The following is a 14,681-nucleotide window of genomic DNA, read 5'->3' as shown; positions in this document are numbered from 1 at the left end:
TAGAAAAAGAGCTAAATAAGGAAATAAGAGGTACCGGGCAATCCTGAAGGGGGGGGGAGACCCATAGGAGCCAGCATGGCCCTGCACCAGCATCTGTGCCACTTTGTGCCGTGATAAAGTGGCACTTACGCCGGCACCAGGGAGTGATGCTGCAGCATGGGCCTTGGCCGCGAAATCTTGGAAGCGAGTGCCCGTGCTGGCATCGGGGGGTGGGGGATGTTCCCAGGGCGGGGCTACCTTTAGGCAGCTTCCAAGCCCCTTTCGGCCCGGGAATGCCCCTTTACACTGCAGCATTGCTACACCAGCAAAATAGCTTGTGTAGCTATGGTGGCGTATGGATGAGTTTTAAAACTTTTATTTTTCACTCCCGGCCACCACCTATCTACCCCTCCTTCAAGAATGGGCTCCCTGACTACACCATCTGTTAAAAGCACAACATCACCCTTTCATGAATGAACCTGGGTCTCCCAGGCCCTAGTCTCTCATACTAACCACTGCAGCACAATGGCTTCTCACCCCTTGAAAAATTCTCTTTTGTGCAAACATTTCTGTAGAAGAAAATTGAAATAGCAACAGCACATGTTGATGTCAGAACTTACTAATTAACCATTTGTGATAGGATGTAAAGGGTGATACAAGCTATCCTTGAAGGTCATTGGAAACAAATTCCTTCATCTGACTGTTTTTCCCCTTGTGGTGCAGGATAACAGATACTGCAGTTCATGCACTGTATTCGTATTTACTGTAAAGGAGTTAGAGAAGACGTAATTGTTCCATTTTTGGCTACCCTACCAGGCAATTTGGCAGAAGATCTGGTTACCACTTTTCGTTCTGGGCACAACGTATATGGAAAGAGTGGCTTTTGTTTTGTTCTTAGTTTGGCCACAGAGACTAGTATGGATGATGAAGGAATTTTATTAATCAAACATGTCCAAATACTGTTATTTGTTAAAATGACAGTATCATATTATTGAAAGAGTTACACTGACAATGAAGAGAAAAAACTAAGAATATTCTCTAAGAAACATTCTTAGAAGCAACAGTAGTAAAAACTTTAACTGTTTCTGATACACTAAACATCAAAATCCTCAAACAAAGTTGCTATCTTTTTTCTTCATGGATGCTCTACATATATTATGGAGTTACACAATAGGAAGAAATTAATCAGATGCAGCTTTTCCAATGCCATCTTTTATATATCAGTAAATGCTGAAAGGTAAATTTCTACCAATTAAAAAGGCTATTGAAGCTATTAAAGAACCTGCTTCTTATGAGTAAAAAGTAGATGTCAACCATATCCACAAATCATTGGCTTGGTGAAATATGCAGCACTCTTCAAAACATCATAACAACTTGGAAGACAGCAAGTGGTTTGTGGACTGTACCCTTTGAGGTACATTAAGACTGCAGAGCAGACATGCTTACTAAATTTCACCAAGTGAAAGCAAGTACAGGAGCTCTGCAAATTGAAGAAGAATAGCAGTACTGCCTATTGTCCTATGATATATTTCTGAAATTAAGTTATTATCTTGCTTCCCCCCAATAAATACATCATTACTTTGCAGGAGCTCAAACAATGAAGTATATGTTACAAAAAAACATATTCTGTTCCCACAAACTAAGACAGTCATTGTGGTATTATTTACTGTGATATATGTGTATAACGGTACAGTCTGCTCCTCCCCCATTATCTATAGGAGTTAGCTAGGTCCCACAGGGCGGAGCTCTTGTTACCAGTTTCTAGTTTTAGTTAATGTTGCTGTAAGCTATAGCTGGGGCCTGTTGGAGTTGATGTTATACAAATAAAAGCTGTTGGATGGACCCGAAAGTGAGTACTCTTGCCTGTTGCTGTATGCCATAAAAAGGCATCATTACAGTCATGATGTTCTTAGAACAACACAATCATTAATAATATGATAGTGTTCATTCTATCCTATTCTGAAGCAGAAGCCTGGTGAACTGATACTATGTCACTTCTTGTAATCTTAGATGCCATCCAGGTAAGCATCTCCTGGTATAAAATTTCAAATTAAAAATGCAGATGCTTTCATTTTATAGGATTGGCCAGATGGATTATCTTACCTTTGGTTCCATTGAAATGAAGCTGTGAGTACCTCTACTCAAGAGAACTGACCTTTTAATTGTTTTACTATGGTAGAAGTGGTAGTAATCCTTCAATGCTCCAATCTGTAGGAAGAAAAAAGGTGGGGAGGGAAAAGAGAGAAAGAAAGATTTAATTTATGAAAAGCAGTTTGTCTGTTTTTCATTTTTAAAAGGTCTATAAATTATGCAATTTCCTGCTGTTCTGAAATGTTACTTGAACCCCAGTGCTCATCTTTCAAAAGGGCGACATATGATATGAAATGGATGAAGTGTCCTTGAGGCAGTAACTGCATAACCAAAGATTATAACTGAGCTGCTTAGTCTGTATCTACCTTTTTAATGTTTAATTTATATGCAGCATTTTAAATAATTCCATACCAAACTCTTATCCAAACTGTCTTCACAAGGCAAGTATAAAAACCATCAAATAGCTATGTGATTATTAAAAAGTATTCCATCTAGTATGCTTAAGGAAATATACTGTAAAAAGGTATTATGTTCAGCTATTTATATATCATTAGCTCTCTCTCGTTCTCTCACTCTCTCTCACACACACACGTACACACACAAAACCTTTGTCCTGAAACTCAGAACATTAACAATGAATAAACTCATGCTGGACTTTTTTAGTGACTTCCAAAAACTGAATTAATATCTTGAAGCGTTTATTATTTTTATAAAAAAAAATAGGAAATGGGCGGACAACTTCTCAATAATAAATAAAAAAAATTGTTTTATGACTGTTATCAGTCACATCTATGTAATCCTCAATTGCACTTCAGAAACTAATGGATGAGTCCGAACTGCCACTGAACTGGAGACCGGTAAAGAAAGATTTATATGGAACAAAGATTCTTAAGTGTCATTTTATTCCGGTTTCAGACTGCTGTTGTGGCTTGCTTGTTTCTTAAAGAGTTACACATTTTCTAAGATTACAAATGTCATGTAGAGACATCCATATTAACTCCTTCTGCAGTTCAATGCAACTTTACTATGTATTCCAACCAAACGAACTGGCACATCCGTCAAAGCAAAAGCATTAACATTTCTACAGTTTGCACTGTCCATAATACTGAGATTTTTGTCAGAAAAAAACACTACTATTAGTGAATATAGCATACAAAGTGCCCAGTGCCTACGTACTACCTAGCAACCCTTAACTATCTTCACAGGAGAACCTGTTTAAAAGAATTCTATACCTGCATAAATACTGTGTCCCACAAATACCTAATCTGACATCAATAGAATTCATTTTGATTGCTAGCATAAGAAGTGCAAGTGGGAAACACACAAGGACTCACAGGGGGCATTTCTTTTCCCGCTCCCTCCTCCTCCCACGCTATTTCCTGTTTCCCTGCCCTGGCAGCCCTCATAGCTTCTCCCCTTCACCTGCTTCATTTCTCCTTCCCATGCCCCAGCCAACCTAGCTTTATCTGCCCCCCATTCTCAGCTTGTCTTCCTTCCCTACCCCCAGAGCCTCTCCCCAGGCAGAGTCTGGCCGAGTTGCACAATGGCTGCCAGCTAGGGTTGCCAGGTCCCTCTTCGCCACCAGCAGGAGGTTTTGGGGTGGAGCCTGGGAAGGGCAGGGTTTGGGGAGTGGTGGGACTTCAATGCCATAGAGTCCAATTGCCAAAGCAGCCATTTTCACCAGGTGAACTGATCTCTATAGGCTGGAGAGTTGTAATAGCAGGAGATCTCCAGCTACTTTCTGGAGGTTGTCAATCCAACTGCCAGCTCAGGGCCAGGCCCAGTTGCACAATGGCCTCCAGCACTGGGTCAGTCCAAGTTGGGTGGTGGCCACCAGCACCAGACTAAGCCCAGTGGAACGGTGGTTGCTGCTAGTGTTGGGCCAGTCCTAGTTGTGTTATGGCCACCACTGCTGGACCTGCTTCCTTCTCGTCTTCCCACTCACCACCTGGAGTTGACAACCCTAACAGACACAATTGTGCATTCACTGCTACCAGGCCGGCTGGGCTGAGGTGTGTGGTGGCTACTGCCACCAAGCCAAGTTGTGTGCATAGTGAATTTCCAGGAGTTACCACTGAGTCTGTGCCCTGCAAGTTCTCCTCCATTAAGGGACATGGCAGTGGAAGGGAGGTGGGACATTTTCCAGGGCTGTTTTAGCTTCACAGTCCACTCCTGCCACTCCCCCCCCCTGCTTTGCTTTACAGAAACTAAAGCTTGGAAGGCTTGGCTATGGTGCTGTAGTTGCCTATCAACCCCAAACAGCCACTGAGAGCAGTCATTCTTTTCTTGAAGCTATAGGTGACATTTGGAGAGTTTTATTATTTATTTATTATTTCAACTTACTACCCTGCTCTCCCCGGCCAAAACCCATGACTCACTTTCCCCGCCGCCCCCCCTCTCCCATGTGATCCTGGCCCCGGAGAGGGCCAGGCTTGCTTTCCCCGCCTCCTCCCCTCTCCCGTGCGTTCCTGGCCTCAGCGAGGGTCAGGCTCACCTTCCTTGCCTCCCCACCCCACTCTCCCAGCACAGTCAGCCTGCCGCTTTCTTCTCCTCCCCCCCCCCATGCAGGCCAGGTCTACTCATTGGTTTCTATGCATATAGAAACCAGTGGGTAGACCTGGTCTCCGGGGGGGGGGGGTGTCTCAGTCAGGAGGCCATGCAAACTAATGGGTAGACCTGGCCTCCGTGGGGGGAAAAACCCCATCTCCATCCAGAGGCCAAGTCTACCCATTGGTTTGCATGACAATAGACCTGGCCTCCCGACTGACTCCCATGGAGGCCAGGTCTACCCATTGGTTTCTATAGAAACCAATGGGTAGACCTGGCCTCCATGATGGGGGAAGCTTCCCAATGGGGACTCCCCCCCCCACGGAGGCCACCCATCTTCGGCCCGACCAAGAGACATCAATGTTCAATCCGGCCCTCCTCACAAATGAGTTCGACACCCCTGCTCTATGGTGTGGTTTGGAAATTGATGTATTGATGATGTATCTGTGTACCACCGGTTCAGTTAATTTACAACATGGGATTTCTTACAATCACCAAATCATTTTTTCTTTTTGTAATGAGAAATGATCCAGCATTTTTGCCTTACTAAAGTCTTACAAGGTTCTCTCCCACATGGGCTTTGATTCAAGAACTACAGTAGACAGTATTTTTTCGCTCTAGCTATACTTTTCATATACTATACTTATGCAAAAGCACAGAATTTAATCTACTCGTATGGGCCTAACTCCAATTAGTGCAGATCAAAGAGGTTCCATATATTGTCGAAGGCTTTCAGGGTCAGAGTTCATTGGTTCTTGTAGGTTATCCTGGCTGTGTGACCGTGGTCTTGATATTTTCTTTCCTGACGTTTCGCCAGCAGCTGTGGCAGGCATCTTCAGAGGAGTAACACTGAAGGACAGAGAGACACTATCCTTCAGTGTTACTCCTCTGAAGATGCCTGCCACAGCTGCTGGCGAAACGTCAGGAAAGAAAATATCAAGACCACGGCCACACAGCCCGGATAACCTACAAGAACCAAAGAGGTTCCATATTTTAATGAGCTTTTTACTCCACTCTAACTTGTACAGTTACTACACAGCCATAATATAATAGTCACAAATGAAATTCTTTCTCATTTTCTAAGCATCACTCTCTGCATACTAGGAAACAAAAAACATTTTAAGGAATAAAATGAATAAAATAATGATGTCTTGATACCACCCGTTTCTGATTTGAGTGACTAGGACAACTCCATAGCAACTGCCAAAATAGCTCATCATAGACCTTTTAATGCTGGATGTTTGCCTAAAGCTATAGGGCTCCCATTTGGTCAGTAGCAGTTTGAAGTTAAATTACTGCTAAGACCTAGCCACAGTTCAAAACATTGCAAAGCAAACAGTAATAAAGGGACAGCATAGGTCATTCTGAGCTCAGAATAATAATTTCTGTACAGAAATAGAGTGTTTTTGCTCCATATGCCTTATTCAATGCCTGTATTACCTGAGAACTCTGAATTTAGGGACTAAGAACTCTACCCCAATCACAATTTGGCTATAAAATTAAAAGTACAGAGGTTACAACTGACATGGAAGATTGCTAGATGAAAAAGGGAAAGAGAAGGTTTGCTAAGCTGTAGTTACACAGGACACAGTCTGTTATCGGAAGATCCTCTTTATAAACCATCTAGGAACAAGGGATAAATTAAGCAATTTGTGGTTAAACTAGACAGAGATCAGAAGTTCATTCTTGGGAGTCTTTCTGCATGAATGTGTGAGAAACAGGGGGCATAGCTTACACTAAGTAATTACTAGAATAAAATGTAGAAAAGGAACTGCTGCTTGAAGATAGTCAGGAGGAAGATAACACAGGAGTTGGCTCAAGTTTTATTAACCATTTATGGCTAAAGTTGATATTGCTGGTTTATGAGGGGGAAAGCATATTTCAGGAAGCTGGTACAACTGACCTTTTGACCTAGTTTTAGAAAGCAACAGATTTTTTTTAATGGACCATTCGGCCTTTAGAGAGAAATATCATCTCAAGAAAACAAGCTTGGTTCTACACTTTCCAATGCAGCAGATGTATAGTTAAGCATGACTGGGTTTCTGCTTTCTCCAGGGCATCACTGTCAAGCCACAACCCAATCATGTTCTCTACTACTTAAGCAAATGGCTGGGCACTTTTTAGTTTAGTACCACTGATGCCTCTGAGTGTGGTAATTAGGATGGTAATTAAGGTTGCCAGGCCTACCACTATGGTGAGAGACCTCCCACTGGCATCCCTTGTTGTCTGCCACTGCTCCAAGAAAAATTAAAAATGAACACAGTAGTGTTGCATCACTGTAGGAATCACCAGAAAATCAATGGTTTTACCACAGAGTTTCCTGCAATTTCTAGAGTGACATGACATCACTTTCAGGATTTTCCCATATGTGATGTCAGGGTGCATACAACACTGGCACCCCCCCATGTTCCTACTCCCCAAGATTGCCGTCAGTTGCCAGGCAACCCTAGCTGTAACATAACATGTTTTGCATGCTGTTTACTTGATTATTTCCTATTACTAGATATTTAATAAATTGGTTTATTCAAAAAGAAATGAATGTAATCTGATTTACCTTTCCCCCTTCCCTTATTTTCCTGTATCCTGAAAATAATAAAAAAAATTTAAAAATGGTTTAATTCCTAAGTCTAACCTGGCTTCTTGGCTCAAGGCAGCTTACAGGTAATAATTAAAGCATTACAGATTAAAATCAAATCAATTGGAAACCTCAAATACCCCCCGCAAAAAAAAGATGCTTGCTGTTCATACCCCATCAAAAGTCCAGACAAACAAAACAAACTTTGCAGTACCTCCTGAATATCTCCAGAGAAGGAGCTCCCCTTATCACTTTAGGGAGCCCATTCCAAAAAAGTGACGGAAGAGGCCCAGGCTCTGGTCCATGCCAATAGGCCACCCTAAGTGGAGGATCAAGCAGTAGGTGGCAGCCTAAAGACATTAATTGGTGCATGGGAACATATGGAAGGAGATGTTCCTTCATATACATGAATCCCAAGACATGAAGGGCTTTAAAAATTATAACCAGCACCTTGAATTTAACTCGGAAACAAACCAGTAAATATAGTTGTTCCAAAATGGGCAAGATATGTTTCCATCAGCTAGCCCTGACAATAATTGGGCTGCCACATTTTGTCTATAAATGTAAAATTTTCAGAAATTTTGAAATCATGGAGGAGAAAAACAGTGCTGCACTTACCTGTAACTGTTGTTCATCGAGTGGTCTTCTGTGCAGGCACGTATGGGGGCTGCGCACACTCAGAGCCAGCCAGAGATAGACTTGTCAGCTTCTAAAGAGCTCAAAAGCGCAGAGTGCTTCCCCTCCCCTCTCGCTCGGAGCCATGACTTTCCCACCTAAATGGTCACGTGACAAGAGGGGAGGAGGGAGCACTCCCCCTCAGTTCTCCTATGCCACCATAGAGCTGTTAAAATGACCAATGTACATACAGCAGGGTAGGAGGGAGGGATGTGTGCCTGCACAGAAGACCACTCAATGAACAATAGTTACAGCTAAGTGCAACACTGTTTTTCATCTTCATGGCTTCTGTGCAGTCCCATATGGGAGTACCACCAAGCTCACTTACTTTGTTGGAGGTAGGGTGGCTGCTCATCTAAACAAAGACTGAAGAACTGCTTTCCCCATGGTTGCTTCTCCTCTGGAATCTACATCCATCGAGTAATGTCTCACGAACGTCGACAGAGTAGACCAGGTGGCCGCTCTGCAGATCTCTCAAAGGTCAATGTGGGCTGCAAATGTGGCTGAAGAAGCCTGTGCCCTGGTGGAATGTGCTTTAATGTACAATGGGCACTCCTGTTTTGCTTCCTCATAAGACTTCCTAATGGTCTGTACCATCCATTTGTGATGACACCCCTTTACCTTTGTTTGTACCCCTAAAACACACAAATAAATGTTCATCTCTTCTGAAGGAAGATGTCCTTTCTAATTAAAACAAAAGTGCCCTGTGCACATCCAAAGCGTGCAGAGTCAAGATTAGGAAAGAACACCAGTAGTACAATGTCCTATGACTTATGAAATCTGGAGACCACTTTTGGTAAAAAATCCAAGCTTGGTCAGAGCACCACTTTGTAATTGTGAAATTTTAGGAAAGGAGAGTCAGACCTAACCACCCTCAAATCCCTCACTCTGCGAGCCAATGTAATTGCTACCAAGCATGATGTCTTGTAGGATAGATAGTTAATGTCACATATGGCCATGGGTTCAAATGGAGGGTACATTAACTGGGACAACACCAAGGACAGCGACCATTTGAGACATTGGATGGGAAACTGGGGGGTGCAGGTTGTTAAGTCCTTTCAGCAATCTCTTGGAATGTGGATTGGAGAACAGAGACTTGGAGTCAATGCCAACATGAAAGGCAGAAATAGCAGCCAGGTGAACTTTAATGTATGCGTTCGATAAACCAAAGTCTTTTAAAGTCAACAGATAATTAAAAACATCAGACAAAGAACATTAATCAGGTATAAAAAGTTCAGCAGTTGCCCAAGTGACAAACTGTTTCCATTTAAAGGTATATGATCACCACGTTGAAGGCTTGCAGCAGGAGAGCAATACATTAGCCACTCTGTTAGATCAATCATTCAAACCCCTATTAGACATGTTGTCAGGTATAATGATCTTACGTCATAGTTGTGTAATGAACCAAACCTTAACATGTCATCTTGGGGAGGGAGAGTGATGTACCTCTGTTGAGCTAATCTCCATAGCATGGAGAACCATACCCATCATGGCCAATGTGGCGCAATCAGTATGAACGAAGGAGAAATGTGTCCCCCAGAGAATGTGGGCCTTGAGCTGCTCTGGAGCAATAGCGGGGGCATTTTTTGTTGTTTGCAATAGCAAACAGATCTATGGAGGAATAACCCCATTGCTGGAATATCGGGTCTAGGTAATTGAGATGCAACTCCCACTCATGATGTTTTAAATGCTGCCTGCTCAATCTGTATGCAACAACATTGTCTTCCCCTGTGATGTGAATCACTGACAACCATGTGTGATGGGTGATCACCCAGTGTCAGATCAGGCAAGCTTCCCTGCATAACCTTCGGGATCCCGTGCCCCCTTGTCTGCCGATATAGAACTTTGCGGGAACATTATCCTTGATGATGAGAACAGATGTGCCACTGACCAGGTCTGCAAAAGAAATCAGAGTGTTTCTAATACTTCTAAACTCTAGTACATTGATATGCAATAAGGCCTCAGATGCAGACCAAAGTCCACTAACGGGTAGGCCTTTACAATGGGTGCCCCAACCAGGTAAAGAGGCATCTGTAAATAATTGCAAATGATGTTCTCACATCCCAAACTGAACACCTTGAGAGAGATTAGACTCATCTCTCCACCACCTAAAAGACCTAAGTACTGATCTGGGTATTGAGAGTCTTTTACCCTGGGGATCAACATGACATCTAAAGTGTTGCAGAAACCACATCTGCAATGGGCTCATGTGAAATTGGGCATATTTTACTACTGATGTAGTAGAGGCCATTAACCCAAGCAATCTTTGAATTTTTACTGCCTTTTGATAGCCGTTATTTGTAAATTTTTCTATCAATTTCTGGATTGCTCTAATTCTGGTTATTGGGAGGAATGCTTTCCCCTGGATAAAATCCTACCATGCCCATATGAACTCTAAGGTTTGCGTAGGTTGTAAAGTAGAATTGTCATAGTTAACCATTAAGCCTAGTGCCGCACAGGTTGATAACGTTAAGGACACTTGATGGCTCAATGCTGGTTTTGAGGTCCCCACCAGCAACCAGTCATCTAAATATGGGAATATTGAGCATCGCTGTAAAACTAGGAATGCTATCACTGCAGAAATACACTTTGTGAACACCCTGGGAGTGGTGGCTAACCCAAAAGGCAGCACAGTGTATTCATAACGGTCACTTCTGACTGTAAACCTCAAGAAACGTCTATATGCTTTGTGAATGGACACATGTAAATAGGAATCTTTAAGATCTATGCCAACAAACCAGGAACCAGCATCTATTAAGATAAGAACATCAGGTAAGGATAACATTCTGAACTTTTTTACATGCAAAAATGTGTTGAGCCTCCGCAGGTCCAATATTGGCCTCTTACCACCCCCTTTCTTGTCTATTAAAAAATATCTGGAATAGAAACCCCGACCTATCTCATTGTCATGTAATTTATGAACTGCTCCTTTAGAGGCTAACTGATTAACCTCTCATTGCAGCAAGGGAGGCAATGTCCCACTGTTGACCTTCGGAGGGGAATAAGGAGGCATATGTGTAAACTCCAGAAAGTAACCATGTTTTATTATGGTTAAAACCCAAGAATCAACCGTAACTGATTGCCAAGCAGAAAAGAAATGGCATAATCTATCGCCAAACAAGGTGTCCCCTGCTAGTCAAAGTAGGTTTTTCCCCTTATGGGACACCTCAGGAGGGGATGGGGGCTGTCTCCTCCCCTTCAGTTTATTTTGGAACCTGCGCCCTTGCTGAGATTGTGAGAAAGCAGAGTGATAAGGCTGGTAGTTGGGACCTTGGGGTCTAAAGGCCTCTGAAATTGTTGGCCATGTCTAGGAAAATATTGCTGCTTATAATGGTTGGGCTGTTGAGGAGAAAGACCCTGGGAACGGGTCTTATGCTGTTCTTATGCAGATGGCCAAGCATGTCATCTGTCTTTTCACTAAAGAGCGCTTTACCCTCAAAAGGTAAATCTTCTATCCTAGCTCTATTATCAAACAAAAGGCCAAATAACCATAGCCAGGAATGTCACCTCAGAAGAATGGCTGCAGACATAGATTTACTGCAACTGTCTGCCATGTGCTGAGCTGCATTTTTTTGCTGCTTTCCCAGGCACATACACTCAGATTGTACCACCTTAACTGGGGCTTTGTTGTCATCATTGAGGGAATCAATATGATGAGACATACAGTCCCATAAGTGGTACTGATAGCGGCTCATAATCACCAAGAAATTGGCTATTCTAAGACCTAAAGCTGTGCATGAATACGATCTATGCCCTAACATGTCTAATTTGCGCCTTGTCATGTGGCGCCGACATCGCTCCAGCTTGATATTTTTTAATAAAATTTTTACTATTTTATTAATTTCATTAACATATATATAAAACATCAATTATTTAAAATCAAACAAGATACTCCCCCCTCTCCTTCTTCCATCCTAAATTAATTTTGGCATTCTTTTCCTAACAACTCTAATCCCTATCCTGTTAACTATTATATAGTTATCCTGTCTTATCTCATCTAATTATTAATTCAATATCTTAATCTTAATAAATTCATAATTCAAAATTATCAAAGGGATAATCAAAGAATATCCTTTAAACGGTCCCGTTATAAATTGCTACGCACAGTAAAGTCTCCACGCCTCCCATTCTCCCATAAATTGTACATTATCCATCTGATTTATCAACGCCGTAAGTTTTGCCATTTCTGTCAGTTCCAGCATCTTATTTATCCAGTCCTTTTTTTTCGGTATCTCGTCAGTCTTCCATTTAGCTGCATATATCAAACGTGCAGCTGTGGTGGCATATTTCAAAAAAGTTCGGCAAGTAAAGATTGTATCCGATATCTTGCTTAAAAGCATCATTTCACGTGTTTTAGAAATATTTTGTTGTAGAATCCCTCTTAGTTCTTGATATATCATCTCCCAAAATTTCTTGGCTTTTTCACAGGTCCACCAAACGTGGTGAAAAGATCCTACTTCTTTATTACATTTCCAACAGTTTGGTGACATAGAGGGAAAGGATTTTGCTAATTTCTTTGGTGTTAAATACCATTTATACATCATTTTGTATACATTCTCCCTTAATAACTGCGAGGATAAAAGTTTCAAATCCTTTGTCCGTAGCCTTTCCCATTTCTGCAACATTATATCATGACCCAACATTTGTGCCCAACTGTTCATGGTAGGTTTTATTCATTCTTGTTCAGTATACAGTTCTAATAACAGCTTGTACATCTTGGATATAAGATGATCATTTGTATCCAGTAAGAGTTTCTGTAAAGTTGATTTAGTTTTAGAAAATCCAGTTTTCAAATCTTGTTGATAAACAGAATTTACTTGGTAATACTGGAACCACGATAATACATCTTTAACATCTTCATACTCTTTAAGTGAACATTTTGTACCTTCCCATCTCAGAAGATCTTGGTAGGTTACAAATTGAGTAGGTCTTAATGGACATAAAGTTAACATTTCTTGTGATGAAACCCATAATGGAGTTCTTGCTTCTAGTAAATGTTTATACCTAGTCCATATTCTATAAAGGGACGATTTGACCAAATGTTGCTGAAATGATGCATGAGATTTCACTTTATTATACCGCAAATAACCGTGCCAACCACTTGTATTATCAAAACCCTCTAAATCTAGTAGTAGTGTATTTTTTAAATCCATCCAATATTTCAACCATGCTAAAGCAGCCGCTTAAGCATACTGTTTAAAATTAGGAAGTGCAAGTCCACTTCTCTCTTTTAAATCAGTCAAGTATTTGTAAGCAATCCTTGGCTTCTTACCTTGCCAAATGAAATTCATCAAGTCTTTTTTCCAGGTGTCAAAGTATTTTACTTAGGATACAATCAGAAGATTTTGAAACAAAAATAACAATCTTGGCAGTATATTCATTTGCACTGTCAAAATACGACCTAATAGGGATAAACTCTTATTTGTCCAAATCATCATATCCCTCTTTATTTCTTCCCACAATTTAACATAATTATTTGTAATCAGTTCCGCGTTTTTCATTGAAATCCAGATTCCCAAGTACTTCACTTTACTCACTTCTTGCCAACCTGTTACATCAATAAATTGTTGTTGCTCTAAACCAGGAACATTCTTAAAAATCGTTTGAATTTTTTCTTGATTAATTTTGAAACCTGAAACTCTACCATATAAATCTAATATCTCTTTCAGTGCAGTTGCAGATTGGCTTGGATCATCCAGCAAATGCCCTCATTTTAAACTCTTGTTTACTTATTTTTAAGCCTTTTACCTCCTTGGTTTCACGAGTGTAAATTTTTTTCCATCTTTTTAATTGATATGACTTCTTTTTGATACAGCTTAGTGTAAAAAGATACAAATTCTTTTTGAATCTTTGTTGTAGTATAAATAGGTCCATGTGCCATTTGTAACTTAGCTATAATTCGCTTCTGAAAAGAGTCTCGAAGTTGAGTGGCCAAAAATTTGCCAGGTTTATTTGCCTGTTCAAAATATCTTTGTTTTGCACATTTCAAGTTTTTATTCATTTATTCTGATACCACCATATTCAACTGGTGTTTAAGAACTGTTTGTTTTCCCAGAATAATGCTTTCTTCTTCTTGTAATTCCAAAATTAAATCTTGTTCAAGTTTTTGTAAATCCCAAAGTATAGTGTTAGTCAACTGCAACTGTTGTTTCCTCCATGCTACGTGTTTCTGGATCATAAATCCCCTAACCACCGCTTTAAAAGCATCCCAGACTGCATTTAGGGTGGTTTCACCATTCATATTTATTTCAAAGTAATCCTTAATCAAAGTAGTCAATTCTTCCAGCAATTTCTGGTCTTTCAAAAGTTTATCATTCAACTTCCATCTAAAAGCTTGTCAGTTATTCCACTCAAAAGAAATCTGATTGTGATCAGAGAAAGTTCTTGGTACAATATGTATTTTACGCAATTGTGCAAAAATAGATTTACTTGCCCAAATAATGTCTATTCTAGAGTGTGAATCATGTCTAGCTGAATAAAAGGTAAATTCTTTAGCTGTCATGTTCATTGTCCTCCAAATATCTTGTAAATCCAAATCAGTCATCATTTGAAAAAAGGCCTTTGGAAGGGTTCCTTCTCTCTCACTCTTAGCTTGAATTTTCTTGTCCAAAAAAAGGAGAAACTATGCCATTAAGATCTCCCATCAATAAAATCTGCTCTTGAGCATACTGTAGTAAGATCTCATGTAATTGCTCATAAAATTTAGCTTTCCCTTCATTAGGTGCATATATTCCTGCCACCAGTATCTTTTGGCCCATGATTTTTGTTCTAATTATTATTATACGGCCTTCTTCATCTTTATATACTAGTTCAG

At 40.7% G+C, this 14,681-nt stretch overlaps 1 protein-coding gene across 1 annotated transcript in view; it reads right to left on the bottom strand.

The window, feature by feature from the left end:
- The window catches only part of PCSK5 (proprotein convertase subtilisin/kexin type 5), a 341,064-nt gene that overhangs the window by 282,428 nt on the left and 43,955 nt on the right, over positions 1–14,681 (bottom strand). The window contains exon 2 of the mRNA XM_056848984.1: positions 2,083–2,187. Within this exon, the coding sequence (XP_056704962.1) occupies positions 2,083–2,187 (105 nt within the window). The remainder of the gene's footprint in view (positions 1–2,082; positions 2,188–14,681) is intronic.

This window comes from Euleptes europaea, chromosome 4 (assembly GCF_029931775.1).
Source record: "Euleptes europaea isolate rEulEur1 chromosome 4, rEulEur1.hap1, whole genome shotgun sequence".
NCBI lineage: Eukaryota > Metazoa > Chordata > Lepidosauria > Squamata > Sphaerodactylidae > Euleptes > Euleptes europaea.
The sequence above is the reverse complement of the archived record's forward strand: the minus strand, read 5'-3'. Positions and strand labels throughout refer to the sequence as shown.